Source organism: Haplochromis burtoni, unplaced genomic scaffold (genome assembly GCF_018398535.1).
Source record: "Haplochromis burtoni strain Fernald_Lab_line unplaced genomic scaffold, NCSU_Asbu1 Contig_7, whole genome shotgun sequence".
NCBI lineage: Eukaryota > Metazoa > Chordata > Actinopteri > Cichliformes > Cichlidae > Haplochromis > Haplochromis burtoni.
Window position 1 is genome coordinate 4,888,391 of NW_024582368.1, and position 16,946 is coordinate 4,905,336.

The 16,946-nt window shown below is 39.6% G+C and overlaps 2 protein-coding genes across 3 annotated transcripts in view; both read left to right on the forward strand.

Moving 5' to 3' along the window:
* The window catches only part of LOC102296324 (coiled-coil domain-containing protein 6), a 19,280-nt gene extending 13,527 nt beyond the window's left edge, over positions 1-5,753 (forward strand). Inside the window, exon 9 of the mRNA XM_014337451.2 lies at positions 4,185-5,753. Coding sequence (XP_014192937.1) covers positions 4,185-4,388 — 204 coding nt within the window. The 3' untranslated portion in view covers positions 4,389-5,753. The remainder of the gene's footprint in view (positions 1-4,184) is intronic.
* A 3,257-nt stretch (positions 5,754-9,010) lies between these two features.
* On the forward strand, positions 9,011-16,879 carry LOC102297947 (monocarboxylate transporter 9). 2 transcript variants are annotated; one of them, XM_005914218.3, is made up of 6 exons: positions 9,011-9,938; positions 10,668-10,917; positions 12,676-12,819; positions 13,792-13,887; positions 14,336-15,214; positions 15,419-16,879. In XM_005914218.3, the coding sequence occupies exons 2-6, from the start codon at positions 10,725-10,727 to the stop codon at positions 15,601-15,603; spliced, it is 1,497 nt and encodes a 498-aa protein (XP_005914280.1). In that variant the 5' UTR covers positions 9,011-9,938; positions 10,668-10,724; the 3' UTR covers positions 15,604-16,879. The 2 variants fall into 2 exon arrangements, with proteins under 2 accessions (XP_005914280.1, XP_042081573.1); XM_042225639.1 differs by lacking the exon at positions 9,011-9,938 and adding an exon at positions 9,945-10,549.
* The last annotated feature ends 67 nt before the right edge of the window (positions 16,880-16,946 follow it).

The following is a 16,946-nucleotide window of genomic DNA, read 5'->3' on the forward strand; positions in this document are numbered from 1 at the left end:
CTCTTAGTGAACATGTGGAGCAGCTAAAAACACAAACATTCTCATCCTACACTTTATTTTATTAAACTTAATCAAATTTAGATTTTGTCTACTACAATCCTATTTTGTCGACTAAAATGAGACTTAAATGTCAGGAAACTGAAATGAAGTCAAAATCTGCTCTCAAATTTAACACCGGTGGATACGCTCCTAGCTTACTGATCTTGGCACTATAGGTAATTTAGTAAAGATTATTATTGGATAAATGACCATTTGCAAAAGTATGAAAAGTACAGGAAAAAATAGAAGAAGAATAAAATAATAATTGTTAGTATAATAAAAGGGAGAGCACCATCATATTTCAGTCACCTTTACTCTCTTTAGGCACAGACCTAATGCTAAAAATAGTGCAGAAAAAAATGAACATTCATTTCTGGTCTGCGTACTAGTTTATGATACAATAAGGTATGATATCAAAGTAAATATTTGGTCAATGATAAAACAGTCATCCTGTGCCGGGACACTGCCAGCCACAAAGAACTTCCCTCTTATATCGACGTAATCTTGGAGTGAGTATTGAGGAGGAAAATGAAAGTGTCTAGAATTGATGTTAACTTTTAATAAAATGTCTTTCTCCCTCTGGCTGTCTCATTTGCTTACAGGTCTCTCATATGGCACCCACACAGTTGGCTTCACTCCTCCAGCTACACTGTCCAGAGCTGCCATTTCCCACTACAACACCCCCGCCCTGCACGTCCACGGAGGCTCCTCTCATGCCGTAGCAGTAAGTGACACCACCCACATCATCTTTTAGAAAATTATTGAGAATTCACACGTTTTTGTTTTATTTTATATATTTATTTATTTTTTTAACCAGATTTCCGGCAGGTTTCTCAATTAATCATCAAACAAAATTTCTGACCAATAAACTCAAAACTCAAAACTAGTTGCTCTGTAAAGGAGTAAACAATTGACAATAAAAATAATAGGTGTATAACCTTTCGTATTATAAAATTATTTCAGTTTTATGGGGGTATAAAGATGTTTTCCAGTTCAAGTACATAGAAATGATCAACAAGTTTAATGATTAAAAGTTGTGTTAATTGTGACTTCATAAGAGCAGCAGTTTGCTCTGAGTCAGCATGATCTTTGAACTATATTTAATCAGTGAGCTGCGTCCATTAAATGAACCTTAAATGAGGACACCCACGTGGAGACATGTACTGCCTGTTGTTTTGTTAAATTTACTGCCCTGTCTATATTTTTTAATGTCAAGGCTAGCTCTATTGATAATACAGTACTCTTCAGCATGGTGGATCTTTAATGCAACAACTACTATGACGTTAACTGTCACTTTTCAGTGGTTATTTAAAGGTCTAACCTGTTTACACTCCCATGTCATGACTTTCAGATATTACAGTCCTTAAAATGAATATAAGTAGGAGGAATAAAACTGTGTGTGTCCACCAGTATTCACTCAGTAGAGGAGTCTAGATTTTGACTCTCAAAGAATACTGGCTTCTGCAAACATTGTTTGTATTGTTGTCATCAATACTAGAACTTACTTAGCATAACTCGTAAATGTCCTAAGTTCCAATTAGCTGTGTGTCCATCTCTTCAGCACACTGATAACTAAAACAACACTGACTTATCTATTTATATTTATTAATAAGATATAGATATGTTTAGTAATATTTTACACCAGGGGCATGGTTTGAACCTGTTTCTATTATGCCTCCTATCCAAAAGAGCATCACAAAGTCATAAAATATATAAATATCTCACCAGTGTTTCCCCTGACATTACCTTGGCAAGGCTGGTTTTGATGAAAATATAATTAACTATAATACTGCTATAGTAGTTATACTGTGGAAGTTTTATTTAAAGCAGAATCATTTCATAATTTAAAAGTGCAAGTAAGAACAAATGTAGATTCGGTTTGGGGTAATAATGTGTGGTGCACACAGCGCTGTTCTGATAGTAGTAATGTGTGTGTATATAGAGTTGTTACATAAACAAACGGATGTCATAATCCTTATCAACTAAAGTGGGAAATGAGCTGGGGTGTGCAAATTGTGACAGACTGCTCACAAAGTGAATGATTACTGTTAGGTTTGTATGTCTGTTTACAAAAAAGTACTCGAATTAAGTTCAGCCACCCTGTTGATTCAGTAGTGATATTTGACCTCGAGAACACAATGATGATACAAAATTGCCATCAACAATCCCCTCGATGATTGTAAACATTGTCTGCCGTACACACACACACACACGCTATGTACCAGTTGTTGTATTAAGTATGGAGTTAGCATTGTGCATGTTTGTGTGGTTTATTTTTAGGACTTAAGCTAATGATGATACATAATACTCTACCTCACACAAGAGGAGATGTGAGGGAGAGTAGTCTCGAGCAGTGGCACACAACAGGTCTGCCCTTCCTACCTTAGGCTGGACATTCCCAGTCGAAGCCCCCGTTTAATACACGCAGTCTGCCAGTCTCACCATCAAGAGACTGGGATGCAGTACGCTGAGCTTATTTGACTACAGAAAACTGCTGGCAGACAGTGGAGACATAGTTCGGTGTGGTGGACACTGAACCACATACTGGCGCCAGATGAAATTCACAGCTGGGACCAGTTGATTCCCAGGCTGCCCTGCTCCCAGAAAGAATATCCAGGCTATTTGCAAATATGCTTCTTCCAGACTGGCCTTAATTAGGAACACAGACCACTACATCACATCTGGGCAGATCTGCTGTCCAGGCATGCTCATTACAAAGATTGGGCTATTATGGAGTAGATGCGGATCACTTAAAGAGAAAAGGCATCTTCAGTCATTCATGCACTGTTTGCCCCAGGGCATGTCAGAGTTCATGCTTGCCCATTGTATTGATGGTATTTTCTCCACTGGCTTTTTCTTCATCTGAAGAACAGCAGCAGCACATGTTGCATCCTGTTTATGCTTGACAAATTTATGCAGAACTAAGAGTTTATGGAGAAGTGATCAACTTTTCATTTTCTAGGGTACGGTATTACAAACCTACAGCTCTCACACTGGATTATGAAGGCATTTGGTTTATCCTGTCCAGGTCAGGGTCTGTGTTTTCCAGTGGACCTGCAAGCTAATTCCACATGGGGTCTGTTACTCAGGTGTGAAGTAGGTTTCAATCAAGAAAATCCACGCACTTGCAGGCTTATGCTCTGCCCTTTTATCCCATTTGTAAACTTCCAGTTTACAAAATGGGATAAAAACTGGAAAGCAGCTCAGGTAATACTCAGTTCTTGGTCTTCGCTTGAACTTTTTAAGTGCTCTTAATTGTTGGAGATAAGCTCTTCTGGCAATATGGGAGCCTCCATATTTCAAAGTGAGAAGTGAAATGCTAGGAATGATAGTTTTGGGTTACTTGCGTAACCCTGGTCCTCAGAATAACATGCCTGAGATGTCTCCCCAGACTGTCTTGACTCTTGCAACGGGCATTAAAGTTTGGCATAATGGGATGGTTTAGACATAAATCCTTCTGAGGAACAGGCAGGGAGGCACAAGACTGAGTGAGACTGCTCTGAGAAGGGTTGTGCCATGCTGGTACAGTGTTATAGTTATTACCTGGATTAAAAATGTATGTAGGGGGCGCCTTTTTTTTTTTAAATTAAATTTTCCACCTGATTGTTGGATCTCATTTATACCTCTCTCTTAGCATTCTCCCTGTTTCATAACCTAAATGAATTTACTTTCTGTTCTTCTATGTGGATGTTACAAACCACTGTCTCCATTTAGCCCATATAAGAATTTTTAGGGAAATGACTGGCTGGGAAATCAGAACCTCGAAAAGATTACTTTTTTCCCCCGTTTATTCCATTTGTCAGGCTAGAATTGCTGTTATCAGGTCTTGATGAACAGCTCAGTAGGGGAAACATGACTGAGACATGTAATCTTGGCGTTCATGATCTTTTTCCTGCAGTCGTTTGTAACTCTGGGAGCACAGTCCCACAAAAAGAGTTGATATTTTCACAATTACCCTCCTTGGCTATATCTGGGAACAATTAAACGCATAAACTTTTAAAAAATGTATTGATAAAACAAAATTTCTCCGAATGTCTGTTTGCCATAAACTCTATTTTCTGCACGAAATTTTTAGAATTCTGTCATCTGGTTGTGATTTACAAGCAATCTGTGTTTATTCGTTTCTTTCTCCTTTTGTCAAACAGCGGCCTTCCCCAAGAAGAAGCACCAGCCCTGACAAATTCAAACGTCCAACACCCCCACCCTCCCCCAACACACACTCAGGGGCCCAACAGGCTCAGCCTCCGCTACCCCCGCCAGCTCAACCCATGGTCCAATCCATGTCCTCCCCGGCAGCCATGTCACAGCACGCATCAACAGCGCAGCAGCAGCCTCCCTCCCAGCCTTAAAGCCACACACACAGTCTCTGTCTTTGCGCGTGAGCGCGCCCACTGAATGCCACGATGCTAATGCAGCAGCTTCCATCATTACCAGCTCTGGAAGTGAAGTTTCTTACTCTGTACCAACTCAACAAAAGACGCAGCTTCAAAAGTTTTGGAGGGAAAAGAAACGAGATAGCTACTCGCCTTCAGTGAGGCTATCTGCCTGCCAAATCTTCATGTGGCGTTACTTAACTTCTCTTAAAAGGAATGGATAATTGAAAAATAATCACTTCTGGGATTTGTAGGATAATTATCTGTTCCACCTTTTGTCTTGTACATGTTTTTTTTTTCTTTGCTTGGGACTTTAGCTGGTTGGAATTGTTGTTGTGGCGCTTCTAAGATAGCACAAACAGCACATACAGTATGTTTCATGGTTATGTTTTACGATAGGTTGGATGTTTCGATCGATCGATGGATGGATGTATGGCTAGAGAGTTGGATGGCTAAATAGATGGATGTGGTCAATTATTTTCATGCCTATAATATGACACTTGATTGCAGTAATGTCCTCCACTCCAGATCACCCTCTGTCATTAAAGCAGTGTAAAACAGTTCACCACAACCCCAAGTTTAACGTGGCTTTGATTAGGTCAACAAAACGGTGTCATAGAAGAGTGCTAGGAGTTTCTCCATTATAATAGGGCATTGATCAAACGGTGCTTGCAGCACAGGTATTTTAGTTTGTGTAAGCATTCAAAGATCTGCTGCTCCTATGTTAAAATGAAAAGGAAAAAAAGCATCAACGAGGATGGACACATAAACCACAGATAAATGTCGCCTTTTGAGGTGTTTGAAAATATAGTCTGAGGTGTTACAACTTAGTCATGTACTCAGTCTCTTCTCTGATCTTCTCTCTCTGGTGTATTTCTGAAAGCTTCTGTCATCCTTATGGATATTCCCATCAGAAAAAAAAACAATGCTCTTTACACTAAATATACATACTGCGAAAACATTCTAAATGAATGGTACTGTTGAACTAAATTTCTATGTATGATTAAAGCTCTTGAGATGACAACTTCTGTTTTAATTGTGAATTTTATGAATATCGTTTGATATTCAGTTGTAATGTAATAACTGTGGGTGTAAAACTGATAAGCAAACCTGGAAGACAATCTTTTTTTCTTTTTTTTTTCTTTTTCACTTTCACACCTGCGATTTGATGCACTTGCTTAATTTAACAAAACATTTCAACAGGCTCAAAAATGCATCATCTTTTTGTGTATTTAACTTCACTGGAATGTTTCACTGTGGTAGTTATGAGAGTCTGACAAATCTCTGAAGTAGTTGATGGAAAATGTTTGTGCCTTAAATAAACTGCACCAACAAAGCTCACAACCTGGAACAGTAGAAACATTTTTATATTTTTTTTATATTCACCATTTAACATTATAGGGCAGTATGCGTTTATGAGCACAGGTAGGTACACTTCAACACAGGTAAGACCTGCTAAGGGTTAATGTCTTACCAAAAATGGCTCAGTGAATATGATAGATTGCTGTAAAAGTTTGCAAAGGCTGACATTGTTCCCCCCTCTACAGACACCAGCAGGTCAGCTGCCACTTACTCAGTCTCCCACAGTGGATTTACGGTACACTTATAGTTCCTAGAGGATATAATGACTGGTGATTCCCCAACTTCCTCTAAAGTGTGTCACTATGAGGGTGACTCTTGAAATGTCCCCAGAGAAATGCGTGGATAAACATGGCTATTTATGTTTAACGGCAGAATAATAAATCCTAAAGACTGCTGTGGTCCTTTGACAACTTTGCTATTCTGCTAAAACGACACTCCCTCTGATATGATGCTCTTAAACTCTGTGCTTATCGGGATTATTTATAGTGATCTTTAGAGGACTGAACTTGTGAACATGATATCAAATTGATAAAAAATGAACTTCTAAATCTACCTGTTAAATATGTTCAAATTTTAACTGCTATTTCAGTCTGATATTAGTAAAATGGTTGGTAGATCGTCAAATTGCGTGGCCAGCCATGCTGCTAACTACAAATTGAAATAAAGATCTTTTATCCTAAGATGTTAATCTGTTGCAACAACCACATCATGTGATGTCCTCTTGTATAGATCTGCTGACACTCCACTGCGCCAGTGTCTGATTTTCATTTCCTACTACACATGGTTCTAACCGGTTTCAACTGGATGGAGACCGGAGGAGTGGTTTCCATAAATCAGTCATTCCAGGATCATTTAACACGGTAAACCTTTGTAATGTGGGTGCAATAACCTGGCGTGGGAAGAGAACAGGACGAGGATGACAGCCTGCAAAACACATTAGACTTCCATTAGGTCTCCGCATGTAACTGTTCCTGTTCGCACATACACTCAGCTTAATCTCACCAAAATCAAAATACACATCTCATCCTAAGAGTGACATAAGTATATCTTTATTTGAAGGCTTGCTGAGAGTTCTGGCACAACTAAAGTGGATCCTGTGTTTTTCTACTGTGGTGCGGTGTTCTCACTTACTGCTAAAGCCAGCAACCTGAACTAATCCAAGCATGAATCCGTACTGGAAGCTCAGGGTGGCAATGCTGGGTGTTAAAGTGGCCTTTAACCTCTGCAGCTTTATGGAGCTAGGATGGCCAAACCACCCAAGATTTATCCAGACTGCGGGGTGGCGCTGTGTGCTTACACCTGCCAAGCCTCTTACGGAAAGGCACAGCGGGTCACTGAATCTCAGGTGTCATAAAAGTGTTAGATAAAAAGACAAGCTATTAAACTAAAGTCAGCACACATAAATCTCACGGGAACGTGCGAGTATACTAAATGAGCTTTGGGTGAGTAATGTGAGCATAATGTCTCAATGAGACTATTTTCAAAATACATTTCTTTATATTTGAATATGGGATATACATTACAAGACATTACTTGTAAAGAACAAAATGATTGCTCAAGCCCACACACAGTGTTTGGGGTTAATTCACAGATCTCAGTGTTAATAATTTTTTATGTCTGGAGTGACAGCTGAAGTATAAAATGATTTTTTTTTTAAAGCAGCTGAAATTGTGTTTAATCCTAATTTCAAACCTTACATGGCATGTGTCTCAAATTTAGTTGGTGAAGAAATGTTATTTTACCGTGTGGAGCAACAATTAGGGATCGCAAAAGGCACAACTGTTTATTTTAGGCTTAGCATTGATTTTGCAATGCTAGTCGAGGCATTTAAGGTCTAACAGCAAGTTATAAGTCAAAACACACATGGAGCTTATCAAACATAATGATCCGCAGTGTGAAATACCTTGGATTACAGACGAGGAAAATAGGCCTGTAATTATTCAGGTCAACCTCCAAACTGAGGAATTACTAAACACCTGGGCGTAGACGCAGGTGATTTTCTCTAGTAGTTTTTACAAATGAATTTATATGCTCTGTGATCTCAGGTTGGCTGAATTGTTATCTTTGATGTTGTACATGAACTTGCAAGATTAAACATGTTTGCAAAGCTTCAAGCATATAACAATCATGTGAAGATTTATGCAAATTTCACTCTCATTATTACTGCTGCATCAAACAAGTATTGAAAACCAAACTTACTTTACTGCTATTTGAAGTTTGCAAAACATAAAGCTTAAAATTTAAGATCGGTGGATCTTAGATGGATTTTAACCCAGTGGAATTAATAGTCCATATATGGAACCTGGGAATGTTTGAATGCATCAACATCAATTCTAGTTTCAGTCAGTAGTGCTCAAAGTGTGTCATAGCCACTCTGTAATCCACTCCCCAAACAACCTCAAATTCCTAGCTCTGTCTGTGACATGCACTACATCTAGCTGAAACTGGTTTGGAGCAACATGTCAGTGTAATGTGACTGTAAAGTACAATTAATTCTGTCTCCCTTTTTCTTTTTTCCACTTAGTTTTTCAGGCAGAAGGGGATTATGGAGCCTAAATCTTTTCAGTAAGACCCTTTTTGGCAGCAGACCTCAGCTCTGGGAAAAGCATCAAAGATCCTCAAGAATTTTGAGTTCATTCAGTGTGCAAACCTGTTTTACCTCTCCTTTCTTCCTCTCCTCTCCCATTCTACTCTTCTTCCCACCATCACGCCCACTATTCATTGGTGACTTGGTTTCACAATGTTACTGACCTGAGGTTAAGAATGGGGACAAACAACATGGATGATATAACTTTATGATCCTACAAAAGAATGATTATAGCAATTAATCTCCCTGCTGTCCTTCTATGTATGTATGTAATGTATGGATTAAATTAAAAGTCAAAATTTCCTGAGACACCCTATGTTTAAAAAAATGTCTGGTTGTTGTTGTTGTTTTCTTTTGTTTTGGGGATAGAACAAGATTTAGGGGAGATAAAGCCTATATAAGCTCTTATTTTTTATTTTTTTATAAACACACTTTTTTTTTTCAAGTAAATCCCAAACTCTGATATTGTGTGCCTTCTCTTTATAAATCAGTGGGGATGCTGCTAATATTCGTTGTTCCCTTGATTACCATAAACAAAATCACTAGCACTACAATCTCATGCATATGAGTGGTTTGTGGTTCACACATGTATGTTTTTCTCCGGCTTCATTTAAACCTAATAAAGAGATTCTCTTTAGTGTGTTGGATACCCTCGGATACCATGTTACCTGCATGGTAGCTCTCTATGATGCAGCTCGTTTTTACTCGTATTCGTTATGATTTTAAACAGACTCCAGTTATTTCCAGCGATGTGGTGACAGATTATGATTTGGCTCAAGTTTTGTACATGCATTGCTTTAACCTGCGCTCACCGGGAAGATGACTCGCGTCCTGCTGATGCAACCGGTTCGGACTGGACTGATGGAAATATTAATGATGACACCAGAGGGAAAGAAAGCATACCCTCAGACCGATTTGTTAGTACAAGAACCCCAAACTTTCAGCTTGATCAGTCAGACTCAGATGAAAGCAGTATATTTCTTTCTACGTGTTTATATTGTTATTTTATAGCTACCGTTAGTTATCGTCATTATTACGCTTTCTCATTGCTTCAAAGACCAGCTTTACAAAAACAGATCCTTCATTTGTCCCCTATGACCCGGAGAGCTTCCAGGTAAACAGCTTTGTGCATGTGCATTTTGAATACTTGCTTGTTTTACACGAAGCAGGAGAAAAACATACACGTCTGAACCACAAAACACATCCGCCGCATCGCTAAGAGCCGTTCTGTCTGTCTTCTGCGCTCCAGGCGCGCAAGCGAAAGCAGCGCTTTTTCTGTTGTAGATGCGTTCAAGCTGCCGCTGGACCAGCAAGAACAGCTTTGAACCGGTTTGGTCGCCGGCTGCAAAGCAGGATGCACAATGAAACGCTGTTGATGCAGTGCGTTTTCTGGTGAAGGAACCCCTATAGTCCAGCTCAAAAAACAGAAAGAGTGTGCGATGCCTTCATTTTTATTTGCTTTGTAGCGATACGAGGTGTTTTATTTTTTTTTTAACAAGGAAAACATCCTAACATGGAAAGTTCCCGCAGAGCGCGCAGTTAGGCAGGCGCCTGCAGCTGTATTTGTATATGCTGAGGTGAGTGCCGCATGTATTGTTTTTTAACAACATTAAAAAACGCGTGTCTCTTTGCAGTGAATCAAAGATATATGGCTAAAAAACGTCGTCACTTTTTTATTTTCACAAGTGTTGGTCAATGGCAGTGTTAGGGTATGGCTATATCCATAAACTGTAAGCAGCTTTTTTGGTTCCTATTTGCTTTACATTTATATTAAAGATGCCTTCTTTGGCTGAATTGTATTTACTGTAAACATGTAAATACATGCTTTGTAAACATACAGATCTGACATATCTGAAGCTTCGCACTAACTTTCCCCTTAGTGACGCAAAAAAGTGCGGTAGTTATGATCAGCGGTCTTAAAATCTTGGGTAAGAACAGAAGAGAAACCTCCTCTATAGCCATCTGAGCTGAGTTGAAGGGAAGGTTGAAGGTGAAATGCTTTTTTCTTTCTTTCTTTTCTTTTTTTTAACTTTCTCCTCCTTCGAGGTGTGGTTAAAGAGAAAGGCTCAAAAGGGCCAGTTGACTCTGAGTAAGTTGCAGTCAGTCTGTGTTTAAGACCTGACACAGGTGGCCTCCCTGTTTGGCCAGGCCAGGTGCCGCAACAGCCTTCCCCAGATTAAGGCTTGAAGTAAGTGGTTTTTGTAGGTCAGGTCTAAAAATATCATCCAGGGATGAGCACTCTTTTTTTTTGTTTCAATTTTGCTGTAAAAATGTAATTGTATTGTTTGTTTCTATGTTCTTACCAGGAACACCACCTCCAGAAGCCATAACAGATCCCAGAGCGCAGCAATAACATCAGCATCATGGCTTCAAAAGTGCTCGATGGAGGCTGGGGATGGGCGATTGTTGCGGCTTCCTTCATGGCCCAGTTCCTTGCTTATGGATCACCCCAGTCTGTGGGTGTACTCTACCCTGAGTGGCTCCATACATACCAGCAAGGCAAGGGCTTGACTGCCTGGGTGGGCTCCCTTGTTTCTGGAGTGGGACTAATAGCCAGTGAGTAACACACATTGTAATGGCATACTATACTTCAGTATACTTTAATATACTTCATATTGGGGTAGAAGAAGTAAACTCATTAGCAGAGATTTCTCAGTCCGAGGTTGATTTTCATTATCTGATGATTTATTGGTAAGCAGTAAATTGATGTTACCATAACATTTGGATATTTTTACTTGCTGCTAACAGTATCTTAACCTCTCTGAGTTAGAGAGGTTAAGATATCATATGTGATTTGTGGTAAATGTAAAGCACTAAATCCTCACCTTTACACCTGTCTTCCTACAATTTCCTTCCCAGTTATGTACCATAAGATGTCCCTGATAACAAATGAGACATAACACCTGCTCAAAGTCTGAAGGCTGACTTATATGTAAAGGGGCAATTGAACTAAAGTAAGAATGGGGTATATTGGATGTGCCAGTTTTTAAATATAAAAACTTATTTATTTGAAGGATTAAGCCAGTTGTCACGGCTGCGGGGGGCAGACGTGTGGTGAGTGTGAGGGAGGACCCAGACGCTGGCATTGGCTTAGATGTGGCAAGCTTTATTAACATACAGTGGAGGCACAAACAGAAACACGGCGAACAAAATAAAACCTAAAGGTGACCTAAACTGGGAATGGCTAACAAAACGAACCTGAACCGACGACTCTGGAGAAAAGCAGGGAAGAAACACAGACGGACTAGCAACGGACATGAGTGAACACACACTAAATACACAGAAGGGAACGAGGAAACTACACACAGGAGGGAGGCACAGCTGATCGTGATTGACAAGACGAGAGGGGAAACGCAAACTGAATACACTGGCATAAGACACAGACTTTCACAATAAAACAGGAAACTAAAAAAGTAACATTTTACTTTTACTTGGAGCAGATTTGATGTGATGTAATGGAATGGGATCACTTGCTTCTTAATCTGACCAAAGACAAAGGAAAACAAAGATAAGTTGAGGCGAAAATACAGATACTATATATATATATAAGCTTTATTGAACGCACATATAAAAAGAGAGAAGCAAAGGTGCCTGAAAGTAAACGACCATGGCCACTGGAGTATGAATGTAAAATATGAATACAAAATATATTCATCCTCCTTAGCCTTTCAGTCATTTCTGAAAGATATCATATATAGAGTACAAAGTATGCTCCACAGCAGTTAAGCAAAAGAATTAGTGATATAGGCCTTGGTTGACATTGTTGTATAAACCAAAGCTTATCTTCCAGCCTTGCTTCTTGCTGTCTTTTTCTAAGGAATGAGGTAAAAATCATGCCTGGATCTACCCCAAAGGGTGGCCAATCTCTGGACACATGTCCCAGCCGTCAGCCTGTTTCAGCACTGCAGTTTCTGCTGTACAATGGCCAAGTCTTCCTCCTGCTTAGAGAAGCAATCAGCAAATTGTACATAAGTAAAGCAGTCTGAATGGGTATGGCAGAGTGAAAAAAAATCACTGTGTACTAAATTTCAGAATTGCTCTCAGTATAGTATATACAGTTTGTTGCTCTATTTGTAAAAGGTGATTAAAAATACATGTTAAATATTAGCCAGGTAAAATTGCAATAAGGTTGGAATTAAATAAAACTGGAACTAAACTAAGTGATGAACTTTGTGAGAGATGTGAGAATCCTTCAGGCAGGTTGCCAGTTTAAACCTAATGTGATGTGTCAGTGTCATGCTTTGTGAGTGAGATGAGATTTCTGACCATCACTTTTTTCTGCCTCTGTGTCTCTTTCTGCCATTGCTCCTTCAGGTCCTATCTGCAGCGCCTGCGTGGACAACTTTGGCGCTCGCCCTGTGACCATCTTCAGTGGTGTAATGGTGGCTGGCGGCCTGATGCTCAGTGCCTTTGCTCCAAATGTTGAATTCCTTATGTTTTCCTATGGGATTGTGGTCGGTAAGGAAACACTTTATAATCACACTGAATGACATCCTCTTGTGTGTTTTATGCTATACTTGGCAGTGCTTCAAGAACACCTGAGATTTATTCACCTGACCGTCGTTAAGACAGTCGGCTATGGAGTTCAGTCTTGTCAGTGCGCAAAACGTTTTTTATGTTTCTTCGATCATTGATGTAGACTAAGCTTGTTTTCTTCTAACATATGAAAATCCTGTAACACATTATATAATCATTTGGAGCAAACAGGGGCACATGGCCTTGTTGAACTGTTTCGCACCATTAAATGCTGATGATCAGTTGGGTATTAATGATTATCACTGGCACTGAGAATTAGTGGACAAGACATACAGTAGTGTGACGTAAGAGTTGTTTGATATTGCTTGTTGACAGAAAAACAACTGCCTTTGTGGCCTCATCAGTATGCACTTGTGCCCGACACCACCTGTTATTGCACCTCAAGTGACAGCCCCGCTATACTTAATCCTGGGTATCCATCGCAGGATTAAATAGTTCCTTTAGCACTTTGAATCACCTTGTTGTTGAATTGTGCTATACAAATAAACTTGCCTTGCCTTGCCTTGCCTTGCCTTGCCTTTAGCGAGTCAGCGCTAGAGGTCAGAGGCCATGCATCTTTGAAAGCAGTCATTTATTTTTAGAGTGGTCCTTAGAATGCTGACTGTAGCTGTAAAAGCGGTTTACTGCTCACTGTATCCTTTGTTTTGCTGAGGATATCTGATGCACAGTGTCCTCTGAACTTAAGGCTTCATGCTGCTTGTATAAAGCAGTGAGTTCAAGTTTACAGCAATATTGTTTAACAAAAATCTACAAAACATACTTTAAAAATTGTGATTAAAATGTAGTTGTTCTCTACTCATTAAGCAGTCGTATTCATGTGCCATTGCATCCCCATTCTTGTTTATTTTTCATGTTTTACGTGACATTTGCGTTTTCTTCTTTCTCTTACCATAGGCCTGGGTTGTGGTCTGGTCTATGCAGCCACCTTGACAATCACCTGTCAGTATTTTGACAAGAGACGCGGCCTCGCCCTTGGCATTGTCACCACAGGTACTGCTGCCTTCCTCTGACCTGAGGGCTATGGGTGCAAACCAGGTCTCCAAGCTCACTTCTTTCATGTTTGCGCTGCTGGGACCCTTAGGAAGCTGAGGTAAACATCAGTAGAGTAGCAAAGTCAGAGTGGTCTGTGGGGTAGGGAAGAGGACTGATGACCAGCAACCAGATGTGGTTTGGCAGTCGAAACTGGTAAATAGTTGAACAAAATGTTGTGAAACTACTTGACATAGTTACATTTTAAAGATTATTAGTAACATCCAAGTCTTATTTTTAAAGTGAGTCTAGCAATGATTTAGAACTACAGAGCCATCTCAACACAGAGCCGTCGTTCTGGTTGTCAGTTACACTTTAAAGTTAGTGGATGATAAGGCGCAATGGCTTTAAGTTGTATCGATTGATGTGTTATTGTATTACTCATTCCATTTCTCCTTTTCTCACCCAGGCACAAGCGTTGGAGCATTCATCTACGCCACTGCTCAGAATGAGCTCATCATGTTGTATGGCTTGCATGGTTGCCTCCTTATCATTGGAGCTTTAGCACTAAACCTCATGGCTTGTGCTGGCTTCATGAGGCCCCTCAATATGCCTGGGTACTACCTCAAACAGAAGGCCGCCCTCGAGCGCAACACAGAAGAGCAGATTTTTGAAAAGCCCCAATTGGGAGACCTGAAGATGACTGCAGGTTCTACTACAGCTACTCCAGAGAAAACACTGGGTGTGAAGGAATTGCTCATTACCATTGATGCCAAGGACTTGGCCATTCAGACTATGAAGAAAAAAGGCAGCTTCTTTTCTGGGTTTGATATCATAAAGGTCATCAAAGAGAAACGGCAGGCTTACTCCAAGTACATCCACTCCATGTCTGAGATCCTGCAGGACCAAGTGATGGTGGCTTTCTGTATCGGTGTCTTCATGTTTAGTTTAGGTGCATTCCCACCTGCGCTCTTCATTGAGGATGTGGCACAGAGTCAAGGACTCATTGAAGAAGTTAGTCTAATTCCTTTGGTATCAATAGGGGCCATTGCAGCTTGCGTAGGTAAACTAGGGCTAGGTATCCTTGTGGACATCAGGTGGATCAACAGCATCTATCTCTATGCCTTCACCATGTTTGCAGGAGGTGTGGCACTGCTCATTATTCCTCTCACTAACAGTTATGTAGGACTGCAAATCCTGTCTGCCATTGTGGGTTTCGCCAATGGAAACTGGTCTCTCACCTCCTACATTACCACTAGGATTGTTGGCTTGGAAAAGCTGACACAAGCCCACGGCATCGTCATGTTCTTTGGAGGATTTGGGATCATACTTGGGCCCCCTGTTGTAGGTAAGTTGTAGGTAATTTCTAACAGTTGTAATTATTCTATTTTGTGCTAATATAAAAACCTGGTGTAGCTTTTAGAGACGTTTCAAAAATCAAAATCTTACAGGGAATTGCAAAAGGCCTGTTAACTTCAGGAAATGACTCACTGCTGTGTCTGCAAGGAATCCCTCTCTGCTCACAGTTTCTGTTTTTCTCATCACTTTCTAGGGTGGTTCTTTGACTGGACACAGTCATATGACCTGGCGTTCTACTTTAGTGGGAGCTTTGTGTTGCTGGGAGCATTCCTTCTCACTCTGCTCACCCTTCCCTGCTGTAACGGGAAGCACCCCGAGAATGACAAACCGGAGGTCCTTTATAGCAGCAGCTGTGACAAAGTTGCTTCAGTAGCCTGAGTCTGAACACCTTTCACAAGATTTCAGATATTATTCAGCAACTGTCTTTGAACTCCTAGAAGAATATTTTTGTTTTGACTGTACAGGGGTCACCCACTTATTTCTGGTGCCAGATATTAATACACCAAAATTATTAAATAGAGGCCATTTCTCTGTGCTTGGCCCAGTTTCTCAGGTTAAATCACACACTGCAGATCTCTTTTGAAGATTTGACTCTGATGCCTGTGTCGACTTTTATTACTGCCTCATTTTACGAGGTAAACTGAACAACATTGTTCAAATTTGAAACACTGATACTCACTTTATTGTTAGTCTGAAAAATAAAGACAAGGTGCCATTCATAACGCTGGTAAAACAAATCTTTGTAAATTTGTTCTGTGTTATTTTAGCGTGATGACAAACATATATAACTTTTTTTTCATGATTACTTAACTATAATACTGTTATATCTTACCAAAGCATCCGTAATAGTCAATACCTGTCAACACATAATGCCTGTTGGAACAATGATAAAGCCTTTGTTTTACATGATTTTTAAAGTGCATTCACTTAATTTATACACATACCTCTTTTTTTCTGAATCAGACAGAAGTAGACGAAGTCATTCTGATTCAAAAATATGTAAGCACAAGAAGGAGATCCCATTGTTTTCCCAACAATAGCAGCATGTTGATTCTCTTTCTGGTGTGATTATTATGAACTCTGCTGGCATATTCGCCTGACCAGGCTGGTCCTTTTCATTTTCATGTTTTGTCTGTCTATGTTTATGTGTACATTCTGTCTGTCAGTGTTCACACAGGCATGTTTGTACATGAACACAGGTTGTGTGTTTGTATTATTTGACCTTGTTTTTTTGTAATACAGCAGGTTTGTCCTTTGTGCGTGTGCCATTTATATGCACAAATCAGCCATAGAGCTGTAAAAAATGTTTTTACTTAATTTGATGTCATCATAATTGTAATGAATACATTGCAATAGGCTTTTTTTGGTCACTTGAATGTTGGTGAATAGATCACTACAAATGCCCTTGATGTTTCTTAACAGTAAGTTGGGACTAGGGTTTGCTTAATTTGCTTTTTATATTTGTAGAGGGTACTCATAGAGCATGGGTTAGGTCCTGTTTATATGGATGAGACTGTAAGATTTGGCCACTATTATTATTATTTTTTATTCCATTATTATACTATTTATGTTGTTTGTTTATGTCTTTATTTCTGTTCATTTAAACAGAATTTTTAATTTAAAAGTGCCAATAAAAAATTTCAGATTAATGGTATTGAGTCTTTAAATTTTTGTCGAAATAACTTTAATCCCCATGTCCTTGGTCATGTTTTTCTGCATTT